The 13,965-nt window shown below is 39.5% G+C and overlaps 1 protein-coding gene across 1 annotated transcript in view; it reads right to left on the reverse strand.

The window, feature by feature from the left end:
• The window catches only part of LOC127416391 (E3 SUMO-protein ligase PIAS1-like), a 73,527-nt gene extending 72,861 nt beyond the window's left edge, over positions 1–666 (reverse strand). The window contains exon 1 of the mRNA XM_051655733.1: positions 638–666. Coding sequence (XP_051511693.1) covers positions 638–661 — 24 coding nt within the window. The 5' untranslated portion in view covers positions 662–666. The remainder of the gene's footprint in view (positions 1–637) is intronic.
• Positions 667–13,965: the final 13,299 nt, after the last annotated feature.

Raw genomic sequence — 13,965 nt, forward strand, 5'->3', positions numbered from 1 at the left:
CAGCCAAAGCTTATCCTTGTACCTACAAAACGCTGCTATTGCAGTATAAGCATGGTTAATTAAATTGTTCTGTCGGTGTTTAAGTAGTGACATCTAAGCATATAGCTGGTTATGGATTGAAGTGGTCAGACGCTGTTTTTCAGTGCTGAAATGTGAGTAAAGGTGCTCGTGCACTTCCTCCACATGATTGACAGTACGTCAACAGCGCTCGCGCCCAGCACGCGAAGCCATGGCGCTTTCTAGCAATCTACAAATACAGGCGAGCACATCACACATTTACCATCATAATTCACATTTAAGATCTAACAACAGATGCTAAATTAGCATGAGTCTGTAACTGGTCTCCAGCAGATGGCCTGAACGTGACTTATTAGCGGGAAAAGAGTTAAAGTTAGTAATTCCCCTGAGGAGAGCGGTGCACAGACAGCTCTCTCTACATAAACAATAACACGCTGAAAGCTTTCTACAAGAGCTCCGCAGCTAAACTCACTTCACGTGCAACTTTAGCTACGGAAACAGGGGTTAAATACACCATAACGCTCTCTTAATACAGCAGGTAAGTAGAGCGCGCCCTTCTAACGGCACAATAAAATCTCCCTGTTCACTATCCGACTGGAAATCGAGCGAAGCGTTTTACCTTTAGTTCCGCACTCTCCGCCATCTTGTGACTTCTAGCGCAGGCGTGACGTAGACGGGTCATGTGGTGTGTGTGTGCACGCGCAGCTCTGTTTTGGCGCTCAAACGTTTTTCAAATAGTGACAGCATAAAGTGCAAACGTTTGACTGTTGAGTTGTGTTTTCAGTTGGTCGAACCGGTTATTTCAAAATAAATCCTGCTATTAGCGTCCACAGATGCCTGAATCCTATTTTTTCAGTAAGTAAAGTTTTATTTATATACCACATTTTTACCCATAAACGCATATCAAGTGACCCAGGACCCCATTCCACCCCATGTACCTCATAACGTTTTTGGATTTGTGCCCACACCTCTTTGGTATTCATCAATCTATCTCTTATAAATAGTGTAAAAAAAAAAAAAAAAAAAAAAAAAAGCCAAAATTGCGCGCGCACACACACACACACACACACACACACACACACACACACATATATATATATATATATATATATATATATATATATATATATATATATATATAATGGTTTAAGTACAAAGTGTATAATTAGAGACTCTCTAGGTATGTAAGAATAGTGCTGTTTTTTCAGCACCTCCATAAATTATAATTTTATGATTTCATATCTGTATAAGTTTACTATCACAGGATATCTATTTCTTTAATTACAAGAGCAGTTAGTACTGTATTCATACAAATAAATACTGTATTATGTAGATTTTCTGTGCAACAATGAATTATCAACAATGGTGATTTATCAGTATCATAGAATAAGCCATGTGTACACATACATAACAGACATGCTATTTGTTACTCAAGGTGGTGCTGTTGTTTCAGTGATTGACTTGATTTACATTTGACATTGCTATTTGATGAAGAAACAAAGTGCAAATACAACACATTAACAGTATGATATGAGCATTGGTGTAATTTTAGGTAGGGATGATAGGGAAATGTCCCGACCAACATTTTACCTAAGCTGTTCAGGGTGCACCAATCACAGTCGCTTGTAAGATTTGTAAAAAATAATTTTCTGGATATTATGCGGGCAGATTTCCATTGGTATTTTACGTCCAGTTCTTGAAATTAGTAGATTTACAATACAAGTGTTTCCTGTCAAAAACGTCCTGAGTTTTGCATGCAGCCCAATGGATGATTCTGCTTTTTCGGCCAGTAAGCGCCCTTTTGAGGAAGACCTTAAAATTTTAACGATTGTGTCAGAGGTGCAGGATTTTAAGATGCTAGTATAACTCCCAATAAATATTTTATTTTGCACGTTGGAGAAGAGCATCAGGTAGACAATAATGTTTTGTCAATACAATAATGCATGTGTGATAATAAATAAATAAATAAAAAGTAATTAATTGTAGGCCAAACCTAAAGCATACATTGTTTAGGCAACCTACTTTTTCAGATAAAAATGTAAGTACCTATAAGCAATATGAGAAAAGATTATGTGGGAGTGAGGGGAGTTGGAAAGCAGAAAGTGGAGAAAATGTCAATTACATATCACTTCATATTATCCAAGTTTATCGTATATCAAATTTTTCCTCCTCTAAAGCCCTAGTGATCAGTTCTTAATTTGTTTATTCTTTAGAATTTTTTAAAATGTTTTATTTTAATTTTTTATGGCTAATATTTAACATGGTGGGGCAGAGAAATAAGAAATGAGACTTGGTATACACTGCCTGGCCAAAAAAATAAAATCAAATTGGGGATTTTAATAAGCAGATGCTTAAGAGCCTTTGATTGGATCATTATTGCAGTGATTAATATGTTTCAGCTGGCAGCAATTCTTTTAACCCTAACTGATGCAGTGTGCATCGTCTCATTTCTTAAACAACCATGTCGGAAGACGTATCCCGTGGTCATGGAAAAGATGTTACTGTGTTTCAGAAGGGGGCAAATTATTGGCCTGCATCAAGCAAAGAAAACAACTATGGAGATTTCTGAAATCACTGGAACTGGGTTAAGAACTGTCCAGCCCATTATTAAAACCTGGAAGGATAGTGGTGAACCATCAGCTTTGCAGATGAAATGTGGTCAGAAAAAATTCTTGAATGATCATGATCAGAGAGTACTTAAATGCTTTAAGTCACATATTAAACAAAAATTGACAGTAGAACGCACGGCTATGTTTAATAGTGAAAGTAAGAGCATTTCCACATGCACAATGTGATGAGAACTTACAGGATTGGGACTAAACAGTTATGTGGCCACAAGAAAGCCACTTGTTAGTGAGGGTAATTGGAAAAAACAACTTCAATTTGCTAGTGAGCATAAAGACTGGACTGTGGAGTAATGGAAAAAGGTCATGTGGTCTGATGAGTCCAGATTTACCCTTTTCCAAAGCGATGGGTGTGCCAGGGTAAGAAGGGAAGCACATGAAGCGATGCACCCATTATGCATAGTGCCCACTGTACAAGCCTCTGGAGGCAGTGTTATGATCTGGGGTTGCTTCAATTGGTCAGGTCTAGGCTCAGCAACGTTATGCGGCAATAAAATTATGACTACCAGCTGACTACCTGATGTACTGAATGACCAGGTTATCCCATCAATGGATTTTTTCTTCCCTGACGGCACGGGCATATTCCAGTACAACAATGCAGAGATTCATCAGGCTCAAATTGTGAAAGAGTGGTTCAGGGAGCATGAGGAATCATTTTCACACATAAATTGGCCACCACAGAGTCCTGACCTTAACTCTATTGAAAGTCTTTGGGATGTGCTGGAGAAGACTCTACGGAGTGGTTCGACTCTCTGTCATCAATACAAGATCTCGGCCAAAAATTAATGCAACTCTGGATGGAAATAAATGTTGTGATGTTGTATAAGGTTGTTGAAACAATGCCACAACGAATGTGAGCTGTAGTCAAAGCTAAAGGCGGTCCAATGAATGCAAGTGTATGCAACTTTTATTTTGGCCAGGCAGTGTATAAGGAAATAAAGTTATTTTGCCTATATTACCAGACTGAATTTCTAACTTGCTATAAGTCCCAACCAACTTTCAAACCAAACTTACACCCTTGGATATGACTATTGTAATTTGGGTGTACTACTGACATGTAAGTTGTCAATCTATTTAGACTCAATAAGTTCCTGAGAAAATAGTTATGTGTATGGTATTTGTAGCTCAATATTTGACAGCCAGTTGCATTTCATGAAATTTCAGTGTGAAAGTAATTAATCCTGTTCTAGATTTGTCCAGATTTTTTGCATTATCTCTTAAAAATATATTTTATTCTATTATTTTCTAATTGTCTTGAAAATGTTTTGAAAATATGACACTATCTGGGCATTTTGTAGATCCATTTGTGATAGATATACATGCCGGTTCTCTAAAGATCCAAATATGTAAGAGTATTTGGTGAAATTCCCATGCATTTAAGGGTTAAAACAGTGTTTACAAAGTGCTTTACATAAAACATGTACATTTCACATATGTAGAATGAAATTAAAATAGATAATAAAATTGTGTTAAAAGAATAATAAGAAATAAAATGCACAGAATAGTAACAAAAAAAAAAAAAAACAATTAGGGAGAGAAGACAATTAAATTGATGGGGGAAATTACAGAGAAAGTTACCATGAAACAGAACGGGTCCGTGACAGACAGTGTAAATGTCGCATGGTCCCAATGATGGGATCAAATTCTGCTGAGTGAATTTCATTCTCCAAAATCATGTTCTATCCTAGTAGAAAGATCTTTGTACGTGGAGTACACATGCTAGATTGCACTAGACTGCTTGCACTGACTAAATAGAGGGTAAAATTAAATAGCCTACTCTGCAACATTGAAAGCTCTCATGGCCCAAAAAATAACAGAAGAATGAATAAAGTTCACAAAGAAACGAAATTTGATACGAGTGATGGACGTTGGAAAACAATGCTCTGATGTTAGTATTTACAAATAAAATAAAAACGTTGCTCTAAAGCAGAAGAAGAATGATTTTGCGAAAAACGCTCGAGTTTTTGGAAAACTTTATAGTGAATAGCAGCGGCGCAATGTGTAGTGCATGTTTCACCACTAGATGGAAGTGTTGCATTTCACAAAGTTAGACGTCGAGGCTCTTCGAAAACTCAAAGATTAGGGCTTTTAAAATGCCCAAAAGTGCCTTGGTTTGTTCCTGGCAGGCAGCAGATGCCCTAACCCAGCCCCCAGCCTCCAGCCTCAATCCTAACCATATGGAGCCTTCGAGTATCCTACCAGGAACAACCTGAAGCACCTTTCTCTCATGGCGTTTTCATGTGTGGTCTTGTATAATATACTGTACTCTCTCTCTCTCTCTCTCTCTCTCTCTCTCTCTCTCTCTCTATCTATATATATACTTAAACTGTATACTCAGCAACTTTATATCAATATATGTTCCCAAATATAAACAGCTTTCAACAATCTCTATAGCTTGACCACTGAGTACCATTTTCCCTTACAGTTGCCGTATTTCAGGTGTAACATTCAACACACTCTCACGGCGAAATCGTCAGGATTGTACGACTTTTCTAAATTTGGCTAATTCGTATGATATCATGCGACTCCATTCCTTTGAATTCCTATGAGGTGGCTCTGTGGGGACCATGCCATCTGTTGCAGGGCTCCCTGTTCTTCTATTCTATTTGCAAAAGAAATGTTTGGGAGTCTAAAATGTATATTTCATTTTGACACACTAAAGCTGAAAATATAAATAACCATCTTAAAGGTGCAGTATGTAAGATTCAGAAACCCTTGTTATTAATGACACCTGTGACCTTTAAGAGAACTGCAGCCTGTTGCTCGTGATCACGCACACACTCCATTGGGAAGCGAGACTGAACGTGATTCACCGGCATCATGATCACAGATGAGGTAGCATAATTAAAATTACACAGTTATGATTGTTTTACTACAAACTTTGAGACTGTATATTATATTTGACTCTCCAGTACTGGAACAGGGCTAAAACAAAGTGTGGATATAGGTCTGAATATGTGAGACTGTAGTTTGAAGTAATCACTTTTCTTTGCATGACACATTGACTTCATTTATACCATAGCCTATGTCGGCGTTAGCAAGCTAGCCAACTTTATCAATAGCTGTTAGCTAAATTTGGTGGATGATGCCAGTAGCTGTTTATAAAATAGACTGTACATTATAAATATGTTGACACAATTCAGTATTGATGTGATTCCATCACAAATGTCATTTTTATATATCGATGCACTATTGTTTTATAATTATAGATTGTATATATTTTCTGTATAACCAAGTTACATTACACTAATGAATGGAGCTTTTTGCATTATCTTGAACATTGTCTAGCATTCATTTCATGTATTATTGTAGATAACCTTGCTGAATAATTACAGAATAACATTGACATTAACCTGAATTAGTATAAAGAGAAGATCGTTGAAATTATTTGAAAGTTATGAAGCAAGGTAGCTTGCAATTCGTCGGCATTAGCAGGCAAGATCAAGTTAGCTAAAATTACATAGATCAATCCTTATGGCACTATATTTCACATGCTTTGCAGTTATGTAAGCTTACCTGTCCAATAAGAAGAATGCCAGTTCAGGGTAGGCTTTGATCCCCAAAACCGAACGAAGTTTTTTTAAGTTGTGATACTAGCCGTTCACACATTTGCACAAAAAAAAAAGGCGAATATTACATGAAAAATGTTACATATTGCAGCTTTAAGACAAATGTTTTTGTGAAGCATCTTATGTGCCTAAGACTTTTGCTCAGTACTGTGTGTGTGTGTGTGTGTGTGTGTGTGTGTGTGTGTGTGTGTGTGTGTATATATATATATATTAGAGCTGTCAGTAGATTAATTTTTTTAATCGTGATTAATCTAATGATTTTTTAAAGTTCATTGCGATTAAACTCAGATTTTAAAAGTGCTGAAATTTGACTACCTGTATATACTTCTTTCCTGTCAAAATGCATTTCTTGCAAATCTTTCTTTGGAAAGAAACAACACAGTAGAACAAAACAATATGTAACAATAATGCTTCATTACAATTTTCCAAACTCCACAATACCAAGACTGAAATTCACTAAAATAGCACCAATTCAAGTAACATTAAACATTTACCAAAGTCTAAGTGGGATGTTGACTGACTGAGAATTAGTATTCATTGCAATGCACATTAAATCTCTTAAACCCTCATCCTCCACAATATTTATTGTCATCAGGCAGTCTTTTCACTTTGAATATGGAATGCACATGATTTGTTTAATGGCAGCATGCGCCACATTGAACTCTATATGAAAAGCTCATCTTATTCTGCTTTTAGCGCTGGCACTGCCAATGGAAATGTAATTCATCCAAATTGTCTGGTAATCATTAGCTGAAGCTTCAGAAGCTTGGCAGCAATGGGTTCAAAGTTGAAATAATGTTAAATATGAGCAAAACGTCAACAGACACTCCATGGGAGAACAAGCTGCGCAGCAGGCTTGTAAGAATTTACATGCTTATGTGGTAAATGCTGACTTGCAAAAGATGCAAAGAACTTAACTTTTGTCACAAGTCCCATCAACGTTTGCTTTATAAAAGGTCCTTTGTACAGCACAGACTCACTGGCTGTGTCTCGTTTCGAAGGCTGCATGCTAGGTAGGACGCGTCCTTTGAAGGCTGCAGTATACCGAGTGTCCTCCTTTAAACAAGTCTCGTTTAAACGAGACGGCCTTTGTAGGACAAACGGAAATGGAACATAACATGGTTGCTATGACAGCACACCACTCTTTAACAAGCACGAGCGCTTTGAGTGAGAAGGGAACAAATTCCTTCTGGAAGGGAATGTATGAGGTACATTTTAGGAGAGTTATAATGATGTAAAGAGAAAAGAAAATAGATTTTACAGGTGTACTTTTAGTCTAATACTTTATTTTAATTATATATTAATATAATTATACATATTATATACTCTGCACCCATCTACTGAGGTACTTCAACTTGGGAATTAACATCCCTTGCATTTGACCACCATATTTACGGGCAAATTGGCATCATTTTTTTTTAGACATTTCCGTTGAAGCAAAGAATTATGAGTGCCCACGAAGGATACACCTCATGCATACTCCGAATTCCCATGAAAGTAGGTCGCATTCGGAGGCTGCATTCGAAGCGTCCTACTCGCTTTTCTGAAACGAGACGGCCTCGATGACGTATGCAGCCAACAAATGTGAACTCCGGAGGACGCATCCTTCCAAACAAGACACAGCCACTGTTGTGTGTTTGTTTGTAGTGTGTAACCAAGTGAAATGGCCCCGCTGGACACATCGCAAGGGTTCCACCCTCTAATAAATGTTCAGAACTCACACAGAGCTGAATAAAATGTCAGAATACAGGGGCCGACTGGCCATCGGGAGAACTGGTACTTTTCCTGATGGGCCAGCCATGATAAGCTGAAATGGGTCGCCGCGTTATGCAGAACGGGCCACAAAATGGCGCCGCGATATGCCGAAGAGGGCAGCAACACCCCCACCACCTCAGTGCATTCAGAAAGTATTCAGACCCCTTCATTTTTTTCCACATTGTGTTATGTTGCAGCCTTATGCTAAAATGCATTACATTATTCATTTTTTCACATCAATCTACACTACATATCCCATAATGACAAAGCAAAAACCAGATTTTTGATAACTTTGCAAATGTATTCAAAAAGAAAAAACTGATATCACATTGACATAAGTATTCAGACCCTTAACTCTGTACTTAGTTGAAGTCTTTTTGGGAATAATGTGACAAGTTTTGCACACCTGGATTTGGAAATTTTCAGCCATTTTTCTCTGCAGATACTCTCAAGCTCTGTCAGGTTTGATGGGGACCGTCAGTGGACGGCCATTTTCAGGTCTCTCCAGAGATGTTAGATTGGGTTCATGTCCGGGCTCTGGCTGGGCCACTCAAGGACATTCACAGAGTTGTCCCTAAGCCACTCTTGCATTGTCTTGGCTGTGTGCTTAGGTTCATTGTCCTGTTGGAAGGTGAACCTTTGGTCCAGTCTGAGGTCCTTAGCGCTCTGGACCAGGTTTTCATTAAGGATATCTTTGTATTCTTCTGCGTTCAGCTTTCCTTCAACCCTGACCAGTCCCCCAGTCCCTGCCGCTGAAAAACACTCCCACAGCATGATACTACCACCACCATGCTTCACCGTTGGGATGGTATTGCGCAGGTGATGAGCGGTGCCTGGTTTCCTCCAGACATGATGCTTAAAATTGAGGCCAAACAGTTCAATCTTCATTTCATCAGACCAGAGAATCTTGTTTCTCACAGTCTGAGAGTCCTTTAGGTGCTTTAGGAGAGGCTTCTGTCTGGCCACTCTGCCATAAAGCCCAGATCAGTGGAGTGTTGCAGTGATGGTTGTCCTTCTGCATGTTTCTCCCATCTCCACACATGATCTCTGGAGCTCAACCAGCATGACCATTGGGTTCTTGGTCACCTCTCTTAGGCCCTTCTCCTCCGATTGCTCAGTTTGGCTGGGCGGCCAGCTCTAGGAAGGGTCCTGGTTGTTCCAAATTTCTTCCATTTAAGAATTATGGAGGCCACTGTGCTCTTGAGAAACTTCAATGCAGCCGAATATTTTTTTTATTTTTATTTTTTTTTTTAGCCTTCCTCCAATCTGTGCCTCGACATAATCCTGTCTCTGAGCTCTGCAGGCAGTTCCTTTGATCTCATGGCTTGGTTTTTGCTCTGATATGCATTTTCAGCTGTGAGACCTTATATAGACAGGTGTATGCCTTTCCAAATCATGTCCAATCAGTTGAATTTGCCACAGGTGGACTCCAGTCAAAGTGTAGAAACATCTCAAAGATGATCCAGAGAAATGGAATGCACCTGAGCTAAATTTCAAATGTCATAGCAAAGGGTCTGAATACTTATTTCAATGTGATATTTAAGTTTTTTATTTTTAATAAATTTAAAAAGTTATCGAAAATCTGTTTTTTGCTTTGTCATTATGGGGTATGGAGTGTAGATTGATGTGAAAGAAATAATTTAAAGCATTTTAGCATAAGGATGTGAAAAAAAATGAAGGGTTCTGAATAATTTCTGAATGCACAGTGTACACACACACACACACACACACACACACACTGATCAGCCACAACATTAAAACCACTGACAGGTGAAGTGAATAACATTTATTATCTCGTTACAATGGCAGCTGTCAAGGGGTGTGATATATTAGGCAGCAAGTGAACAGTCAGTTCTTGAATTTCATGTATTGGAAGCAGGAAAAATGGGCAAGTGTAAGGATCTGAGCAACTTTGTCAAGGGCCAAATTGTGATGGCTAGACGACTGGGTAAGAGCATCTCCAAAACGTCTTGTGGGGTGTTCCCGGTATGCAGTGGTTAGTACCTACTAAAAGTGGTCCAAAGTAGGACAACCGGTGGACCGGCGACAGGGTCATGGGCACCCAAGGCTCATTGATGCACATGGGGATGAAGGCTAGCCCATCTGGTCTGATCCCACAGAAGAGCTACTCTAGCACCAATTACCAAATAACATAATGCTGGCCATGATAGAAAGGTGTCAGAACACACAGTGCATCGCAGCTTGCTGCGTATGGGGCTGAGTAGCCGCAGACCGGTCAGAGTGCCCATGCTGACCCCTGTTCACCGCTGAAAGTGCCTACAATGGGCATACCAGCATCAGAACTGGATGATGAAGCAATGGAAGAAGGTGGCCTGGTCTGATGAATCATGTTTTCTTTTAGATCATGTAGACTGCTGGGTGTGTGTGCGTCATTTGGCCTGGGAAAGAGATGGCAGCAGGATGCACTATGGGAAGAAGGCAGGCTGGCGGAGGCAGTGTGATGCTCTGGGTAATGTTCTGCTGGGAAACCTTGGGTTCTGGCATTCATGTGGATGTTACTTTGACTCATACCAGCTACCTAAAGATTGTTACAGACCACGTACACCCCTTCATGGCAACAGTAATCCCTGATGGCAGTGGCCTCTTTCAGCAGTATAATGCGCCCTGCCACACTGCAAAAATTGTTCAGGAATGGTTTGAGGAACATGACAAGGAGTTCAAGGTGTTGACTTGGCCTCCAAATTCTCCAGATCTCAATTCAATTGAGCATCTATTGGATGTGCTGGACCAACAAGTCCATGGAGGCCCCACCTCAAAATTTACAGGACTTAAAGGATCTGCTGCTAACGTCTTGGTGCCAGATACCACAGGACAACATCAGAGGTCTTGTGGAGTCCATGCCTCGATGGGTCAGAGCTGTTTTGGTGGCATGAGGGGGACCTACACAATATAAGGCAGGTGGTTGTAATGTTGTGGCTGTGTAGACAGCTATGGAAAAATTAAGAGACCACTGCAAAATTATCAGTTTCTCTAGATTTACTATTTATAGGTACAGTATGTGTTTGAGTAAAATTAAACAAAAAAAAAATTATTTTGTATTTTATTTTTTTATAGATTTTTCCCCTTTTCCACCCAATTTGGATGCCCAATTCCCAGTGCGCTCTAAGTCCTCGTGGTCACGTAGTGATTCACCTCAATATGGGTGGCGGAGGATGAATCCCAGTTGCCTCCGCATCTGAGACCTTCAACCCGCGCATCTTATCACATGGCTTGTTGAGCGCATTGCCACGGAGACATAGCGCATGTGGAGACTTCACGCCGTCCACCGCGCATCCGCGCTCAACTCACCATGCGCCCCACCGAAATCGAATAGCAACCACGAGGAGGTTACCCCATGTGACTCCACCCTCCCTAGCAACCGGGCCAATTTGGTTGCTTGGGAGACCTGGCTGGAGTCACTCAGCACACCCTGGGATTCAAACTAGTGAACTCCAGGGGTGGTAGCCAGCGTATTTTACCACTGAGCTACCCAGGCCCCTTTTTTTTATTTTATTAAGTATTGACAACATTTCTCCCAAATTCCAAATAAAAATATTGTCATTTAGAGCATTTATTTGAAAATGACAACTGGTCAAAATAACAAAAAAGATGCAATGTTTTCAGACCTTGAATAATGCAAAGAAAACAAGTTTGTATTCATTCAGTTTTAACTTGGGAAGAGTTCAGAAATCAGTATTTGGTGGAATAACCCTGATTTTCAATCACTGCTTTCATGCGTCTTGGCATACTCTCTACCAGTTTATCACATTGCTGTTGAGTAACTTTATGCCACCCCTGGCACTAAAATTCCAGCAGCTCGGCTTTGTTTGATGGCTTGTGGCCCCAGATCATCACCGATCCTCCATCTGGTCAACTAATGGTTGGACGGAGACCTGGAGAGGCCTTCAAGCCACAGTGTCAAATGGTTAGAGAGAGACCTGTAGAGGTCTTCAAGCCACAGTGTCTCACACCCACTGTGAAATTTGGTGGAGGATTGGTGATTATCTGGGGGTGCTTCAGCAAGCCTGGAATCAGGCAGATTCATCTTTGTGGAGGATGCATGAATCAAGCCATGTACAACATTATCCTGGAAGAAAACATGCTTACTTCTGCTCTGACAATGTTCCCCAACTCTGAGGATTGGTTTTTCCAGCAGGACAATGCTCCATGCCACACAGCCAGGCCACTCAATGTGTGGATGGAGGACCACCGGATCAAGACCCTGTCATGGCCAGCCCAATCTCCAGACCTGAACCCCATTGAAAACCTCTGGAATGTGATCAAGAGGAAGATGGATGGCCACAAGCCAAACAAAGCTGAGCTGCTTGAATTTTTGCGCCAGGAGCGGCATATAGTCACCCAACAGCAATGTGAAAGACTGGTAGAGAGCATGCCAAGATGCATGAAAGCTGTGACTGATTATTCCACAAAATATTGATTTCTGAACTCTTCCTAAATAAACATAAGTATTGTGTTGTTTAAAAATGAATATGAACTTATTTTCTGAAAACACTGTCTCTTTTTTTGTTATTTTGACCAGCTGTCATTTTCTTCAAATAAATGCTCTAAATGACAATATTTTTATTTGGAATTTGGGAGAAATGTTGTCCGTTCTTTGTAGAATAAAACAAAAATTTTCATTTTAATCAAACACATACCTATAAATAGTAAATCCAGAGAAACTTATAATTTTGCTGTGGTCTCTTTTTTTCCAGAGCTCTGTGTGTGTGTGTGTGTGTGTGTGTGTGTGTGTGTGTATATAGATATATATATATATATAATATACAGAATATACAGAATATAGTAGGGATGGGCAACTTTGATGGGGGCCAACATTTTTTAAATTGTATTAACTATTAAAAAAAAAACCCCGAAAGAAATGCAGTTCAAATGGACAAATTCACGTTCAGTTGACAAGTAATACTACTTCAATAATACTTATTATCAAGAAAATTAAATGTCTCATTTGTATTGTATGTATATTTCCATCAAGGAAATAACAATCTTTTCAGCAATCCTTTTTTTTCTTTTCTTGCAGCTGTACCTAAAAAAAAAAACTTTCAACAAACTTTCAAGCTTGATCAAAACAGCATAGGATGCCTTTAGTTATTCTTGCACATTCACCAAGTGTTTTACCTTTTAAATCAGTGATGAGAGCAGCTCTGGTGTCACCGGAGTATCTTTCTCATACTTCTCTTTGTTAGCAATGGTGTAATGGTGATTCAAATTGAAACCTTTCATGACAGATTTTGTCTCCAAACACATAGGTTTTCCCGTGTACTCGGTAAACAGAAAAACTGTTAACCATTTCTACTGAAAAACGAGGTTTTTGCAGTCAATTTTCTTATTTGTTTTTTTTTTTTTTATTTCATTTTGGTGAGCATTGACTGTGTGGAACTTACAAACTCTGCTGGTAGATAGCAGTAATAACACCCTTGCCTGAATGCAATCTACACTTAAACACTTTTCAATGTACTAAAATCAGTCTTCAATCTAATATTGTATGACAGCCCGCCAGTTGCCCATCCCTGATATATCCCTGATATATACACAGATCAACCACAACATTAAAACCACCTGCCTAATATTGTGTAGGTCCCCCTGGTGCCACCAAAACAGTGCCAACCCGCATCTCAGAATAGCATTCTGAGATTATATTCTTCTCGCCACAATTGTACAGAGTGGTTATCTGAGTTACCGTAGACTTTGTCAGTTCAAACCAGTCTGACCATTCTCCGTTGACTTCACTCAGCAACAAGGCATTTCCATCCACAGAACTGCCGCTCACTGGATATTTTTTGTTTTTGGCACCATTCAGAGTAAATTCTAGAGACTGTTGTGTGTGAAAATCCCAGGAGATCAGCAGTTACAGAAATACTTAAACCAGCCCGTCTGGCACCAACAATCATCCATGCGATTATCTAATCAACCAGTCATGTGGCAGCAGCAGGGTTGGGGAGTAACAAAATACATGTAATGGGATTATGTATTTAAAATAC

Source organism: Myxocyprinus asiaticus, chromosome 2 (assembly GCF_019703515.2).
Source record: "Myxocyprinus asiaticus isolate MX2 ecotype Aquarium Trade chromosome 2, UBuf_Myxa_2, whole genome shotgun sequence".
Taxonomy (NCBI): domain Eukaryota; kingdom Metazoa; phylum Chordata; class Actinopteri; order Cypriniformes; family Catostomidae; genus Myxocyprinus; species Myxocyprinus asiaticus.